We start from the raw sequence: 18,245 nt of genomic DNA, 5'->3' as shown, positions 1-18,245 counted from the left end.
ATATCCAAAGGAGGGGAATTCAGTATATCAAAAAGATATCTGCACTCCTATATTTATTGTAGCACTATTCATAATAGCCAAGATCTGGAATCAATCTTGGCTATCAGTGGATGAATAAAGAAATTGTGGTGCATATACACAATGGAATATTTTATCGCTACAAAAAAACAATGAAATCCTGCCATTTGCAACAACATGGATGGAACTGGAGAACATTATGTTAAGTAAAATAAATGAAGCACAGAAAGATAAATCGTGCATGTTTTCATTCATATGTGAGAGCTAAATATTATTAATAAAAACAACTGATCTCATGGAGACAGAGAGTAGAATGATGGTTACCAGAGGCTGGGAAGGGGAGCAGGGAATAGAGTGGGGACAGTTAATGGGTGCAAAAAATATAGTTTGATAACACAACAAAGTGACTATAATCAACAAGTTAGTATATACTTTAAAATAACTAAACATGTGGAATTGGAATGTTCCTACCACAAAGATAGGATAATGCCTGAGATGATGGATACCCCAATTACCCTGATTTGAATAATTCACAATGTATGCCTGTATCGAAATATCACATGTACCCTATAAAGATATACAATTCTTATGTACCCATAATAATTAGAAATAAAAAATTAAAAAGTTGGTATATGTGTGCTAATACTTGCAAATTGCACAATATCCAGGAAACTTCATTTGACCTCACATAATACCTGCATTTCCACAGCAACAGAATAACCTATACCAGAATTCTAGTCAGAAACTTAAAGCCGGTTAATCCCACGACTCACTCTCATCCTCAACCACCATACAAAGGCAAGGCCCCTCAGTGAACTATCCTTTTCCTCACTCTCATCACCATATTGCCCTAGGTGTCTTCCTCTTGATGAGTTTTAACACTACTGCATTCTCCACGCACCCCACGTGGTCTGTACGGTTAGAGTGAGGCATGCTAGGAAAAGTGTAAAGATCTGAGACTGGAGAGCTTTGGATGCCACTCTAAGGACTTCAGAATTTCTCCCACTGGTAAAAGAGCTCACAAAAGGCCTTCAGTAGGAAACTACCATGAAGAAATTTGCATTTGGAAAGAGTATTCCAGTGGCCAGCTGAATGGCCCATTCAATGAAGTGTTAGAAGTCCAGGGTAGAGAGGATCAGGACCTGACCCAAGGTAGAAGCAGGCAGGGCCACCAAGAGGGGGTAAAATCAACATAACTTGGAGGGTGATTGGTGCTGAGGCTCACTTTCAAGTTTAGGTAATCAGGTGAACAGTGGCAACAATTAACAAAAAAAGGAGGAGGAAGAACAGGTTTGGGGAAAAGTAATGAATTCAACTGTGGAATGTTGAATTTGAGGTACCTGTGCAACATTCAGGTGGCCTTTGATATTTAATATTATTTACCTTTAAAAAACAAGCTATATTTCTTACAGGGAAGATTCTGATCATTAAAAATACCAAAGATATCAGACCAAGAAGCAAGTTGGGCTAATTCACATCTTCAAAAAGTTGAGAACTCTTCAAAGAGTTTAGACCAAACTGGTTTCTCACGTTGTAGAACAATAAGAATTCAGACTTCTTCAACTGATAACCATGGTACTTAAGCATGCAGTAACAGGAAGGAATTTATAGGCTTCTATATCATCACATACTACAGAGAATAATCTTGCATTTAGCACATTGCTTTTACATAATTCAATTTTTAAAAAAGTTTTTATTGCTCGTTAGCTCAATTGACTCTTTTTTGAAGTTAGACTTCTTAATGAAGAAAGTAGTGTGTCAATTTACATTCTACTGCCAGCACCTTAATTTTGATAACTACTCTAGAATGCTCTCCTGTCATTGCATCTCTGTCATCAGAACATGCTCCTGCACAAAACTTAAACTTTAAATCTCATTTGTTGACAATATAATCCTTCCTAGTTTTATACATTATAAAGCTTCTTGTGTTTGTTGGCAATAAAGCCAACAAAATACTTGTGTTTTCATCATTTTTTTATATCTGGCAATAAAAGTCTTCTTTCATCATAATTCTGTTACGAAATTGGCTATTTTCCATGTATTTTTTTGCGAGTTTTATTTACTTATTTTATTATTTTTTTGAGACAGAATCTCGCTCTGTCACCCAAGCTAGAGTGCCACGGTGTCAGCCTACCTCACAGCAACCTCAAACTCCTGGGCTTAAGCAATCCTCCTGCCTCAGCCTCTCAAGCAGCTGGGACTACAGGTGCGCACTACCATGCCCAGCTGACATTTTCTATTTTTTAGTACAGATGGGGTCTCAGTCTTGCTCAGGCTGGTCTCCAACTCCTGAGCTCAAGTGATCCTCCCTCCTCGGCCTCCCAGAGTGCTAGGATTACAGGCATTAGCCACCATGCCCAGCCAACCAGGTATTTTTTTTCTTCTAAACTTTCATAGTGTTTTTTCAAGTCTCAAAAATTACTGATTGGAAATTTTATTTGACTTGCACTAGATTTATAGATTTATGATAAATCTATAGTAAATAACATTTTCTAAAAGATATTTGCTTGGAAATGTTGACAAAATATGAAGAAGAGAAGCAGGTAGCTAAAGTATAACTTTTCAATGACATGTTGGCCCAATATATACTGGACCTGGCTTTTTATAATATAGAAGAACTTCATGGAATGCTAAGTAGCAAAGCACTTTCATTGCAACTTGATAAATGCATAGATATTATAACATGGAAATTCTTTTAATATATGTGCAATTTCAATTTGTTATAAAAACATAATCTGGATCATGAATAGGTGGATCAGTGAAAACAGAGATTCTAAAAATAGATCTTAGGATCCACTTGGGAATTTAGCATATGGCATTTCAGATCAATAGAAAAAGCCTAGGTTTACATGGTAAGTGTTTTGAGACAGCTGGCTAAGATTTGCAATAAAATAAATTTAGATTCATTCTTCTCACTTTACACTAAAATAAATTCCAGATGGATAAAAGATTTAAATGTAAAAACATAACTAAATCAATCAAAAGCCATAAAAATCGTTCTGAAGAGAATATAGGAAACTGATACCAACAATTAATGAAGTAGATGATATTGATATATCTGTAAAATGTTGGCAATGACACTACAAATTTGATAGAATGTCTTGAATTTTACTGTCAATCATCAGATCTATACAAAAGTAGTTCATTGGTCTGAAATCCATTTTTTTCATCAAAAGATAATTTAAATTTTACTATAACTTCAGAATAAATTATTGGAACTGGCTCTTGATAAGGAAGAAGATGTGTTTTGAAAATATAATATTACTTGCTTCATTTTATTTATTTATTTATTTATTTATTTTTTGAGACAGAGTCTCGCTTTGTTGCCCGGGCTAGAGTGAGTGCCGTGGCGTCAGCCCAGCTCACAGCAACCTCAAACTCCTGGGCTTCAGCAATCCTACTGCCTCAGCCTCCCGGATAGCTGGGACTACAGGCATGTGCCACTATGCCCGGCTAATTTTTTCTATATATATTTTAGTTGGCCAGATAATTTCTTTCTATTTTTTTAGTAGAGACGGGGTCTCACTCTTGCTCAGGCTGGTCTTGAACTCTTGACCTTGAGCGATCCATCCACCTCGGCCTCCCAGAGTGCTAGGATTACAGGCGTGAGCCACTGCGCCCAGCCGCTTGCTTCATTTTAGATAAAAGTTAAGAGTGATTATCCTGAGTCTGCCGAAGTTTCATTCATTCCTGTGGGTTTAAATACCATCTATAGGATGATGGTTCCCTAACATAAGCTAGTGATGCTCTTTAGACACACACATTGTGCACTGCTTGACTACAGAGGAGTTTACTACACAACCTGCACATGAACATGCACATAGCAGCTGTGTCTGAGTTTCCTCTGAACTCCAGATTCACTTTTGCCTACTTGACATTTCCATTTGTGTGTCCTAAATTTACCATGACCCAAACAAAATTCTGGCTTCACAGCCACTCTCAACTGGTTCACTCCATTCTTGTTCATTTTGGTAAATTACACCACCATCTGCCTAGTTTCTCAAAATAAAAACTCAGCAAGATTTGTTTATTTTACCTCCAAAACATATCCCAAACATATCCAGCTCTTACTACCACCTTCATCCAAGCTACCATGACCTCTCATGCCTTACCAGTATTATTTAACTAGATACTGTGCTTTTACTGTCCCCTCAGTTTGTTCTTTACATAGTACAAGAATAACATTTCCAAGCCACATATTATATAAAGTCCATGCCTATATCAAAAGATTCAGCTCAAATAATACTTCATCAGGGAAGAATTCCACTCCGTTTGCTTGTTTTTTTTGTATTAATTTTGATCTCTTAACCCCCATGCATAATATCTCTCATCGTACATATTGGAATGTATGGTAATTGTTATTCTCCTCTACAAGACTGTTGGCTCATTAAAAGTAAGATCATGTTGAATTCCTTATAGTAGGTACTTTGTAAATGATTGATAAATAACATATATATATAATATTTATGTTAAATCTTATATCTGTTTATTTAGAGTATCTTAAAGACAGAGACAACTTTCAACTTGAACTTTAAAAAGTTCAAAGACCCACATACTATCTTGCAGTTTCCTTAGATCACTAAAAGCTTTCTAGTGATTACCATGTGAAAAATTTCTCATAAATCTGCTAGTTTTTCATAAAATTGGGCTTTTCTAAATATTTTGTATGATATATTAATTGGGAACACAGTATTACCCAATACCTACAATATTATTATTATTTTACACATTTAAGTTAACTAAAATATGGTATTAAGTGCCCTCTAGTGGCAAAGCTCTTAATACACCCATGAAAAAGGAAAGATAATTTGTATCATTTCTAACGTTGAGATTTAGTTTTTAAATTAAGTACTAAATACTTGTTATTTGTGATTATCTCACATATCAAACATAACACATATATTGTGGGTCATAAATTTCTACATTATATATTTGCCTTGCATCAGTCTCTAAAGTCACTATAAAGATATAATATTTATAATAAAATATGCCAAACTAAAATGAGTGAAGGCCAGGTGTGGTGGCTCATACCTGTAATCCTAGCACTGTGGGAGACCAAGGCAGGAGGACTGCTTGAGCTCAGGAGTTGGAGACCAGCCTGAGCAAGAGCAAGACCCCATGTCTACCAAAAATAGAAAACTTAGCTGGGCATGGAGGCGCGTGCCTGTTGTCCCATCTACTGGGGAGCTGAGGCAGGAGGATCCCTTGAGCCCAGGAGTTTGAGGTTGCAGTGAGCTATGATGACACCACTGCACTTCACTGGAACAATAGAAAAAAAAAAAAAAAAGAAGACTGAATGAATTAAAATAAAATAAAACAATGAGGTACGCAGTTTATGCTAAACCAAAAAAAAAAAAATGTTGTAAAAACCGAAACATATCAGTTTGCTTACTGAACTTACAGGTAGTCTCTAATTTACACACATGCACACGAAAGTTGAATTTCATGAATTCATATGCCGGTTTTTAAAATTTAGAATACATTTTGTCAGACACCCACTAATAGTGTTACGAATGACATTTAGGGTTATGATAGTTCCCATGTGGTTGTGATTACAAAGGAATACAAACTTCACCACCATCTACAAATATTGCTTCAGACTCAGAGTTCCAACTAGAATGGGAGGAGCATACCTCTCCTGAGGCTGTTGCAGTGATGAAAACAAAGTCTTCCTATTGCCCTGCCTTATGCCAGATCATGAGGGAGGTGAAAGGGGGTGCTCAGAACTGCTGAGAAGGTCCCAAGAATCCGTACAGACAAGCTTGCAGATTCCCTACAGGTAGTGGAAATTATTAATATTACCAGCACTTCCAACTGTAATGAGAAGGATCTTAAGTATCTCTAAAACATGGTAATTTGGACAGCAATAGTGGTTGAATTCCCTGAGATGGGTGGCTGTTCTTATGCAGGTTGCTCACAACCAATCAGATTCAAGTCAGGGCCCGCTTTTTATCACTCAACCATCCATTCATTCACTTGTTCATTCATTCATTCAACAAACATTCACTGAGCTCTTATCATTTAACAGGCTCTGTGCTATGTATGGTGAATATGAAGTCATCACGAAATAAGATCATAATTTAGTGTTTAAGGTAAGAATTCTAATAATTAAACAGAATAACAAGAGTATAGTGGAGGGACATCTAATTTAATATGAGAAGACAGGAAGAACTTTGTGGAGTTAGAATTTAAAGTAAGTACTTGAAAGACAAGGAGAAGTTAGGAAAAGTGGATGAGGGTGATAGGAAGAAGGGAATTTCACAGAAGAGTAAGTATAGCGGCAGAGAGGTTTATCATGAACTCTTCCGCCTTTCAAACCAAAACAGGAAATACATTGTTTCATTTCCTGTGAGCAAAGTAATGTGTGTTCAGTATTTATTTACTGAAAATTCAAATAATACAGGAGTGTACGGAGAGTAAAAATCACTGATAATATACCACCATCCTACTTTTCCCATGCCTTTTCCCCTACCACCAAAGATCGCCACTCTATTGTGAATAGGCTTCCAGATATTTTCTATGCATTCGGAAAAACAGAATCATATTGCAGATAGAGTTTTTAACTTAAAAAATATCTTAACAATACATCCTGGGCATCTCGCCATATAAAAGTATATAAAGTCTGCATCATCATTTTAAGTGGTGACTAGTATTTGTTTGTATATTTTACAATTAATCTGTGGACTTTTTTTGCTACTATTAAAAATACATCAATGAACACTTTGGCATATTCATTTTTACTTATTTGCCCTATTATTCCCTAATAATGAATTACTAAAAGTAAAATCACTAATCATATGCACATTTACACAGTGCCAAACAGTGATTGTACGAATTCACACTTGTAACGGTATTTGAAAATGTGTTCCTCCCTCCATGCTCAATCTGATAATATATTTTTTTTAATTTGATTATTTGGTTGAGTATACTTTCATATTTTGTTGGCTCATTGTATTTCTCAACTGCCTGCTCATGTCCTTTGCTTAATTTTATATTAGGAAATGGTCTTACTGATTTGTACACTTTTTTTTTTACAAGCACAAAAATGAGGTTTATTGAGGAGAGAAAGATAGGATTACAGAGCAAAATATAGGTTTACAAAGCATGATACATACACCACAGATGACAACCAGACCCATTGTCGCAGCAGGCAGAAAGAGAGCAAAAGGAAGAACGCAAGAAAGGGCTTGTATAATACAAATTCTTTATATTAGGATATTAACTCTTTATTACATATGCTGAAATATTTTTCCCAGTCTGTTGTCCTTCAATTTTGTTTATAATGAGGTTTACTGGGCCTGTACAAATGTTTGAATCCAATTAATCTTTTTCATTCATGGTTTTGGTTTTGATACACTGATAAGGCAGGCCTTCTTAGTAAAGATAATAAAATAACTTTCCTATGCTCTCTTCAAGTACTTTTATCTTTATGAGTTTTGATTAGTTTGTTTTTATATTGAAACATTTAATCTAGCTGATATTTATTTTTAGTCTATAGGGTGAAATAAGAATCAAAATTTATTTTAAATCTTAGCCAGTTGTTCCAGCATCAATTATTATGTCCAACTCATCCTTTCCATTCTTGACTCTGGAACTTCTTTTATGTAGATATTGAACCTCCTATTTTTATCCATAATTTCTCTTATCTTTCCCCCTGAAATTCTATCCAATTATCTTTGTCTTCCCCTTCTGAGCTGTGGGTTGTCTTTATGAATCCAGTGACTTTTGCTCCCTGCAGTCTACTCACACTTACAAAAAGGTGGTTGACACTGTTCAGAATCTGTGGCAAGTGTACGGCCAGCTGACAATTGTTTGAGTCTGCGCGCTCTCTCTCTTTTTCTACCCAGCTTAGTGTGACAAGTGGTTTTGAGTTGGGAGATTCTTCACTCTAGACAGTCACTTACTGCTCTTCCCCAACCTTCCTTCAGCACAGGAGATGGCTTTCCCCTCCTGCCTTGGTACACTTCACCTCTACTATGGGAATTCTTCTGCTTCTGGGGAAATCACATATACTTCAGTGTTATTCATATTCGCTTTTTCAGACTGCTGTGGGGTTTCTTGCAGAATGATAGAGCACACAACATAAGCATAAGCATCTATACATGTGCCTGTTGGTGGTAGTGAGAGGATTCGTTCCTGGAAATGGGGTGGAGGGGGGCATGTGCTAATTGAATCAACATCATTCTCATCTTTTAGGCAATCACACTTCTCTTTTGAAATCCCCTGATATCATAAAGTTCCCCCAGCCACGTTCCTCCATCTACCATTCACACAGTTCTTGGCCAAGCTTCCCAGGCTCTGGAGAAGTTTATATTGCTTTTCATAAAGTATGATTATTTCTGCCATATCACTAATTGCCTGCTGGTCTTTACTCTGGGTTTCCTAGACTATTTGAAGATGGCCTCAATAGTACATAAAATGTGCATTTTACCATCCAGTATGCTTTTCCTTGGTGTACATCTGTGGCATTTTCTGCATTAGCATTTGCATACCTTTAGTCACCATTATAAGCTGAAACTGTTCAGTATAAAATTAAATAATAACAAAAACTGATGTAGTTTAATTTAGTGGTAAGGGCCATTCAAAGCGAGAAAAGCTTAGTTCAGTACTTTCAAGCCCACTGGCTGAGAGTGAAGGAAATGTCTGTCTACTAGGTGACAAATCTTGAGAAGAATATGTAAATGCACTGTGTTCAGTATTGTAGTGAATTCATATGCTTACATTTTTAATGTAAAACTATTGCCAAAATTAACGGAACTATAATAAATCTTGTTACTGCATGAGGCCACTTTAATTGAGACATGTGCATAAGAAAGAATTGCTTTAGTCATGTAAATTTAAGTAATGGTTCAAATTATATGGTTTCTAATTATTTCAAAATTTTTAAATTATTAATGTGAAATTCTTATGTGAAATATTGGTGGGTTTCCATAAAATATTAATTATGATCAAAGAACTTGGCTGGGGGGGCGAAATTATCCAAAATTTTGATCAGATCAAGACCAAATATTTTTAGATACTCTTTTCATACTCATAACAATTTTGATAACTTTTTATTTGTTCTTTGTTTTCATGAATTTAAAATCACAAATCCTGACAAATTTTAAGTTAGTGGGATTTCATTTTGGTTTTCTAGTGCATATTGAAATAACATTAAGTCTAGGGCCTGTTTACTCATTCTTTTTTTTTTTTTTGCCCTTTAGAAATCAGTCTGTCATATCCACTCACGTCTTATTAGCTAAAGTGAGTCACATGATCGTGCCTAACTTCAAGGGGGAGTGGAATATAACCCTTCCATATGTCCAGGAAAGGGAAGAGAACTGGAGATGTTACTGAACTCTAGTAAAGCTATTATGCTACCTGAGAGTTAAAATGAAATTTTGATTTTAAAAACAATCTTATTGGACAAAGAACATTTTAACAAAAATGACAAATTTTTAAAGAAGAGTAAGTCACTCATTTTTCACCTCTCTAAAATACCAAGTATGCACAGGTTTCTGGGTTCTTCTCTTCTATGCCTTTTAAAATTTTACATGGTTGTAATCAGATTTTAAATATTATTCTTTGTACCTATAATTATCATATCATTTTCTATTGTTATTTATATTCCTATACAGTCTATAATTTTTGAGACTGGTGTAATACTTAAAATGGAAGTTTTAAATGACATATGTTCTTAGAATATGTAATAATTCCTATTGATTTTAAATTTGTATTCAGTCTAATCATTAACCCTTTCTTCTGTTCAAAGAAATGAATCAATAAACCTATACATTTCACGTCTTAAGCACTTGTAGAAAAATCCAATATTTCTGGCCCCTCTTAACATGTAAATGGACTATGGCTAAACTAATAAGCTGCTTAGCTCTGCAAAAGTATTACTAAATTCTCAAGAGACAATTTTTCTGACATAATAAGTAAATAGCTTGAAAATCTTGGCAATAGAAAAAAGAACAGAAACCAACTAAAGGAATATGATTCTTAAATTGCTCAAATAATATGTTATATCTAAAGACGTCAAGTTTTCAGAGAAGAATACAGTATTTTAGGAAAATCGATTTTTATAAAATACTTTCTTACAGAACCAAAAGCTGAGGAAATAACAAAGTGATGTCAGATAATCCTTCAGTTTATGAAAATATTTACTGCAAGTTTCCATTTAATGGCAAGTTCCCTTGAGTTTGAAATATATAATATTAATGAATACATAAAAATTAAAGGCCATCAGAACTTCCCAAGAATGTACCTAATATAAAAATGAGGAATTCTTGTGCTAAACTTTAGGATGTTGAAGCTACTGGCTCAACCATGACGTGACTAGCAAGGAAAGGCAAAAAAAAAAAAGATCACATTAAAAACTGAGGCACTGGCAAGAAAGTGGCTAGTGGTTTTCAGACCATTTCTAGTTTAGGAAAAATCTTGAGAATACTTCAAGGTAATCTAATAACACATGTTGCATGAAGAAAAAAATTATATATTTAAATGTGTCCTACCATTTGTACTTCAATATCACCTTGTTCCTCAGCTTTTATGTCTTCCTCATAAATTAACTTAGACCCACTTTCTTGTGGTTCAGACTCTTTATGGTCCTCTTTGCTGACTGCTTTTTCTACATTCTTAAGTTCATCTTTGAAAAACTCATTTATTGTGGCAGCATGTTCTTCTTTTGATGGTGTTGGAACAGGTTGCAAAGGAGAAACATGATCATAGTGAGTATGTAGGAGTCGTAGAGCAATGTCACTTGTTGCTAATATCCTTGGAATTTCAAATCCAATTTCTGTTTCAGAGAATCTGATACTTCTGTACCTGTTAATAATTAATTTTAACAAAAAAGATGATAGCTTAGGAAATTCCAGTTCTGTTTCAAATTTATACCTAAGCAGTCTCCACTTTAATTTCGCTCTGGTGTTGAGTCCCAACCATATATATGCATTTTTTTGTAGCATATGGACCCAGTTGCTGACACTAATGTTCTCAAAACACTGTCTTGGGATCCCTAACTCCACTCTTTTCCTCCATCTCTGGCAGCTCCTTCAGTATCTTCTGTATGGCCTTCTTCCTAACCATCTCCTAAATGCTGATGTTACTCATCGCTCTATCCTAAGCCCTCCTCTCTTCTCCCTCTACACACATACTCTAAATATTATTATTTCTGTGGACTCAATTATTATACTATCAGGGTTTTTGTTTTTTTTTTAACTTGAGTCTTATTTTTCCTGGGGTGGGGTAGGGGGAAGAGGCATCTCCAAATGGACATTAAGAGGTCCAAAAGTGCCCTTCCATGTGTGTGAGCATATGTAATTTTTTGATGTTCAAAAGAATCTGTGACTCCCCCAAAGTTAAGAACCATTGATCTATATGTTGATGACTCCCTGAAATATACTCTACCTCAAAGCCTTCAGCCAGTTGTACTTTGATATCTCATAAGTACTTTAAACTTAACAAATCCAGCACCAAACTCATCCTTACAACTCCCACCCACCATCACCATCAAAATAAAATTTGTTCTGCCTCCAATATTCCTTATCTTACTAAAAGATACCACCCCAATTCTCTTCTTAAACCTAGGTAAAGAGTACAGAGCTATTCATTTTACTTTTATCTTTGAAAACTATACTGATTAAGTTTCTTTACTCTTCTGTACATGACATATCTTACAATGAAAATTGTCTCTGATTAGATAAAACCAAGGAGTATTTTGTAGCAAATGGAAGGAACTTAAAAAATATTTTGTTCCTTCCTTTTACTAATTTCAAAAATAAAGTCCAATTTTATTCAAGGTCATATGAGTAGTCTTTTCAGAGCTGGGAACAGAACTGAGGCCTTCTAGTTTTTATTCTAGTAATTTTCCCCTAAAACTCATTGCCCTACTAATGCAATTAATTTGAAATGTTTAAGATCAAGCAGCAACCAAGTGATCATGAATTTGTCATTATCATTATCATCCCTCAGAAAGATGTTTCTTTGTTGAAAACAATTGGGAAAACATCACATAAAAGTCTAAAAAATAACAAAATATATTATTTTTAACAGTTCAGAAAGATAAATATATATTTTTTTAAGTTCCAGATTGCTAAGTGGAAAGTACCTACCACTTCTACTTTTTTGAGGGGAACTGGGATTAAGTGAGTGAAAAGAAGGGGAAGACTTTGTATTTACTGCATACATATTTGTCTTTTTGTGTTTGTTCTTCTTTAGATATGGGGTCTTGCTATGTTGCCCATGCTGGTCTCAAACTCCTGGCAGCAAGCAATCCTCCCACCTTGGCCCCCCAAAGTGATGGGATTACAGCATGCATGTATATTTGTACTAGACATTATGCTCTAACTTTTACATGCACTAATATTTAATCCTCAGTCCTATCCTATTAAGTAATATAATCATCATTTTACTGATGACAGACTGAAGCTCATCAAGGCTAAGTAACTTGCCTAAAGTAAATGGTAGGTCTGTGATTCAAACCCCCAGTTGGCTGACTTCCTAACCTGGGTTTTTCCAAGTATATCCTGCTATTAGGCAGCAGGCACCTGCCTGGCAATCACGACTTTAATGTCTTTCCACCTACAGGGAAGTATCACCCACAGGGGTACCTTGGATTCTTCTTGAGGTTTGCCCATACATACAGAGTGACATTTTCATCTTGAATGATTTTTTCCATATTTCCGCTGTCCAGATCTGCTAAAGTACTAGCTTGCTGTAAGAGAAAAAGAAACCATTATAAAGGGCCACAGGCCTCAGAAATTATGCAACTTTGATAAGTTATTTCTTCACTTATGTGTTGGATTTCCTTTACTAATTACCTAAAAGGGTATAACTTGGGTAAAAATAAGGTTCCATCAAAACGAGAAAGAATTGTTTTTAGAAATCCTCTAAAGGATGCAAATGTATTTACCTAATCAAATATGCCTCTCCTTTTCCGCTCAGTTTCTCTTTTTAATTTTTTTTTTTTTTTTACTAGTTTTGTTGCTTTGAGAAATACAGGTGGCACCTGTGGATTACTAGAATATTACCTTTTTCAATCTTAACATCAGAATCATGACTTTCCATTTTAACTATACACATGCTTCTTTACCTGTATTTTATTAAAATGTAGACTGTTCTACTACGAAAGCCTATTTATGAACATATTAAGTTTAGAAAGCAAAATATCCTGTTTATGGAATCCAGATGAGTCATGTGTTTTGCTAATCCAATACCTGATATCCAATATTAAACATAAAATTTAAGGATGTTCTTGAAATTTTTTAAATAAAGACTAATATAGTTTGATGCCTACTGCTCCAGAAATCAGCTCTCATAAAGGGTTTAAGTCATTTAATATGTGCTTGGTTGTTATAATGTAACAAATTAAAAGTGTTGGGGATTGTACTGATTGCTAATTTTTTTTAAAAAGTGATTATTTCCCCACACTTTTTGTTTTCTGTGACTTTAACTTTTTGAAGTGTTCAGAATAATTGTTCTATAGAACTGTTCCACATTGTAAATTTAGATGATTGTTTCCTCATGATATCATTTAAGTAGCTCCTCTGTACCCTTTATTTTTTGTACACTGGAAGGTCTAGGGGTTTAATTAGATTTAGACCAACCATTTTTAGCAAGAAGGCACTATAGGTTATGTTGTGCTCTTCATACTGCATCTCATCAGGAGGCATACGATGTCCCACTATTAAGGGTGAAGACTTGATCACTTGGTTAAAGTGTTGACTACTACATCTCCCCATGGTAAAGTACATTTTCTCCAACCAGTAAGTAATATGAGGTCAAATACTCTGGCACTCTGAGAACAACACGTTCCTTAACAAGTTTTTCCCTAATCATTTAGGTAGCCACTAAGGATCCTTATCTGAATCAATTATTACACTGGGCATTGAAAAATGGTGATTTTCTAACTTATTATTCCTTTCACATTAGTTAGATGGCATTCTTCTATAAAGAGCTATTCTTCCTCATCCCACTTTCTCCGTTCCTTTTAAAAGTATCACCACAGACTCATGGCTTTTTAATTTATTCAATGTGCTATAATTAATTATAATCATTATTCTTTCTGATATTCAAATTATTCCAAAATTGGCCTCCACCTCTTTAAGCTAGTCTCTGTTCCTTTGATATGATCCATTAGTCTCTGAGCATTTACTTGCTTTCTAGCACAATAAGATAATCCAGCCTTATCTTTCACTTTTCCTGCCCAGACCTGGAACCACCATTTACTCTAATCAGTCTTGCTTCCTTTTTATGAAATACAAAGAAACCTGGTTCATACTGATTTTCCATTTCAAATGTAACATTACAGTACTTTTTTTAATAATTTCCTTTTATAGATTTTTTATAATTTCCTTGTATCTTTTCTCTTAAAATAAAAATCTTGATAATACATTTCCTTATTTCCTTTGTTCTACAATCTACAAAAAACAGTTGCAAAGTTATAATATGAATATCACTGCTAACAATAAACTTAGTGATGTTAAGCTTTCTTTGCAATACTTTTTGTAATCAGAACATATTCTACATCTTTGTATAAGGATCTACAAAGGGCGGTGTTTTACACCAAAAGTGACCAAAAGACAAGATAGCCAAAAACAGTGTAGAGTATAGATTGTTCTCTGATTTAAAAAACAAAACAACATAAAAACAGCTATAAAAGACATTCAGGGGAAATCAGGGAAAATTTAAATATGAACTGAATATTAAAAGATACTATTATTAATTTTCTTAGGTATAATAATGATTTTGTGGTTGTTTGGATCTTAGTGCTGAGATATTCAGAGATGAAGTCCCATAATATCTACAGTTTTCAAATGGTACCAAAGTAAAGATAGAGATAAAGCAAATATTATAAAATATTTTAAAATTATTGATTTTTGTCTATCAATTATAACTCTATAAATCTAAAAAAATTACCAAATCTAGGTAGAGGGCATATGGGGATTCATGGTACTATTCTTCCAACTTCATGTTCGAATATAGTATTTTCAAAATAAAGAGAGAAAAACAGAGTAACTATCAATAGTTATAATCTTGTACCAACTGATTTATCTACAGTGAATATCTAATATGTAATGTTTTATAAATTTATTTTCATAGTGAACTTAGTAAACTTTGTGAAGTGTAAAAAAAACTAGACTTTAGCTATATTTATAACATTTTATTTCTTTAAAAATAAAATATTGACAGTTAAATCTGGATAAATATACACACTTTAAATTATTTTACTGACTTTTCCACAATCTCGTTTTTTTTTTAAAAAAAAAACCCTAATACTGGATTATTGTGTTATGTAGCATAAAATGTTAACTCTCATAAAAGTAAATAGTAACGTTTAAGCAAAACATCACACTTACTCTGAGAAGTATTTCTGTGGCTACATTAAATTTAAGGTGGAGGAGTTCTTGCAGTTGTACAATTGATTCTTGGTACTGTACTATATTTTTAGTTTGCAAATCACATGGTGGAGTTTCCAATAAAATTAACTTCAATTTCCCAATTAACTACAAAGTAACAGAATAACAGATTATTTACATTAATCCTCTGACAAATACTCAAAGGAAAAGTGAAAAAGAGGATATTCTATCAAATTTGAATTCAGGAACACATCTTATCTCCAGTAAAACATATAGAAATCCCTTCCTATATTCATTCTGTAATTTAAGATCATGGAGAAATAAACATTTCCCCCTAAAACTCTCTCATTTAGTATTTTTAATTATGTGTGACAGAGTTTCATTAGCAAGTTGACAGATGAGTCACAACTTACTATTACCTAAGACTGTGGAACTGTGAACTAAAATAAAATCATAAGCTACTCCCCTCCCGCTAGCCAATTGAATGGACCTTTTCTTGGACCCCAGAAAAACCTTAAAACTGAGTTCTTGGCCATGAAGGGAAGGAGGCTGTATTAATACATGCCTTGTTATACCCCCTCCCTTTTGGAGTTTAGATACAACAACCGACCAGCATTAATGTTAAAATAGAGATCATAAGACTGACAAAACAGATACGTTGTGACAAGATACTAAATTATTAACAGGAGGACCTAAGGCCATGCAGAGCAAAGGTTAAATCACCTGAAAGCCACCGATTTGCTTAATGGAACACTTGAGTAAGTATATTATGGCTTGTCTCTGATTAACAGACTTGTCTATGTTATCTTAAAACAACCCTTTGACAAAGCTTCATCTCTTTAACCAATTATAAATCAAAGAATCTTTAAACCCAACTATAATCTGTAAGCCCCCTCTCTTTTGAGATGTCTAGCCTTTTCAGGCCAAACCAATTCACACTTTCCATGTGTTGATTTATGATTTTACCTGTGATTCCTATCTCCTTAAAATGTATAAAACTAACCTGTAACCCAACTGCCTTGGGACCACTTGCTCAAGACTTCTTGGGCATGGATCCCCAGGCCTTGGAAACACATATTCCATTCAGAATAAACCCCTCCATCCATTCATTCATTCATTCAGGCAAGGTCTCGCTTTGTTGCCTGAGCTAAAGTGCAGTGGCATCATCATAGCTCACTGCAACCTCAAACTCCTGGGCTCAAACAATCCTCCCACCTCAGCCTCCTGAGTAGCTAGGACTACAGGTATGAGCCACCAAACCTGGCTAATTTTTGGATTTTTTTTGTAGAGATGGGGTCTTGCTATTGCCCAGGCTGGTCTTGAACTCCTGGCTTCAAGCAATCCTCCGACTTGGCCCCAGAAGTGCTAGGATTACAGGTGTGAGCCACTGCACCTAGCCCCTCTTTACAGAGTTTGGTTTTTTTCCCTTTAACAGAATAATAGGAATAACAACAACAATGTGATAACAACAAGGAGGAGGAGAAAAACTACTAATATTTACTGAATGCTTACTAGGTACCAGGAGCTATTCCAAATGCTTTATATGTTTTAATTCATTTAATCCTTGTCATAACTCTATGAGGTAGATACTGTTATTGTGCCTATTTTATGGATGAGGAAACCGAGGCACAGGATGATCAAGGAACAACTAGTAAGCAGCAAAATTTAATTGTGAATACTGACACAGAAAATACATAGAAAATTTCTAAATTAAAAGAATAAGCACAGTAGCATAGGGCTCAACCAAGAATGCTGGGCTTCCATCCTAGCTACTTCCTACTAGCAGTATGGAGTTGGGCAAGTTAAACTTAACACCTCTGTGCCTCAACTTCCTCATTTTAAAAATTGGGTTAATGGTGCCAATTTCAGTGTTATTATGAGAACTCACCAAGTTAATATTTCCAAAGCTTGGCATAGATTGGGTGCCATATATGAGTTTGAAAATTCAGAATTTGGTGGTCACTATAGGGTCATTTCCTTGTTACTGCTATGCAAATCTGGCTATCCCTTTTGTGGCTTTTTGCTTTAGGTTGCTTTAATGGGATTACTCTCCTCTTCTGTCTCCTGCTTTGTTTTACTTATCCTTTTCCCATTTTCCCTGTTATTTATTACTTCTACTCTGTACTCCATGTTCTTTTAACAGGAAGATGTCCCTTCAACTCATGACTGGTGAATTTCTAGTGCTACTTCCCACTGCCTCCCTGCTAATTGCAGAGTACCAGATTCCTAAACTGGCATCAGAGGTCCTGAGAATATGTGCCCAAGGCAGCTGGGTTACAGTTTGATTTTATACATTCATGGAAACAGGAATTACATGTAAAATCATAAATCAACACATGGAAGGTGTACACTGGTTTGGCCTGAAAAGCAGGACATCTGTGGCGGGGGTGGAGGTGGGGTGGGGTGAGGGGGTGGTTAGCAGGTTATAGGTGAGTTCAAAGATACTTTGATTTGTAATTGTTGTAATTGGTTGAAGAAATGAGGCTTTGCCTAAAGGCTTGGAATATTTTAAGTTAAGGAAGTCTGTTACTCAGAGATAAGCCTCAAGTAATCTGTTAATTGATGGCCTGCAGGTGTGGTTTACCCTTTGTCTTGCATGGCCTTACGACCTGTTAATGATTTAGTATTTCATTATTACAAAGAGTAACTCCAAAAGGGAGAGGGCATAACGAGGTATGTCTGACCTCCCTTCTCCTCATGGCCAGCAACTCAGTTTTAAGGATTTTCTGGGGTCTCCATGGCCAAGAAGGGGTCAATTCAGTCACCTGGGGGGCTTAGGATTTTATTTTAGTTCACAATGTCATGGCATCCTCCCTGGGAGAGAGGATATACAGTGGCAAGAACATTGTATGAATCAGCTGACTTTTAAATACCTCAGAGTGTATGGAA

The 18,245-nt window shown here is 35.1% G+C and overlaps 1 protein-coding gene across 8 annotated transcripts in view; it reads right to left on the bottom strand.

Moving 5' to 3' along the window:
- DNAI7 (dynein axonemal intermediate chain 7) overlaps positions 1-18,245 on the bottom strand; it is a 61,499-nt gene that overhangs the window by 20,281 nt on the left and 22,973 nt on the right. For 6 of the 8 annotated variants that reach the window (XM_045554190.1, XM_045554193.1, XM_045554195.1 and 3 more), the window contains 3 exons: positions 15,357-15,503; positions 12,609-12,712; positions 10,512-10,824 (listed from right to left, as the gene is read on the bottom strand). In XM_045554190.1, coding sequence (XP_045410146.1) covers positions 10,512-10,824; positions 12,609-12,712; positions 15,357-15,503 — 564 coding nt within the window. The remainder of the gene's footprint in view (positions 1-10,511; positions 10,825-12,608; positions 12,713-15,356; positions 15,504-18,245) is intronic. The other 2 variants (XM_045554192.1, XM_045554194.1) reach the window with 2 other exon arrangements.

This window comes from Lemur catta, chromosome 6, assembly GCF_020740605.2.
Source record: "Lemur catta isolate mLemCat1 chromosome 6, mLemCat1.pri, whole genome shotgun sequence".
Taxonomy (NCBI): Eukaryota; Metazoa; Chordata; class Mammalia; order Primates; family Lemuridae; genus Lemur; species Lemur catta.
The sequence above is the reverse complement of the archived record's forward strand: the minus strand, read 5'-3'. Positions and strand labels throughout refer to the sequence as shown.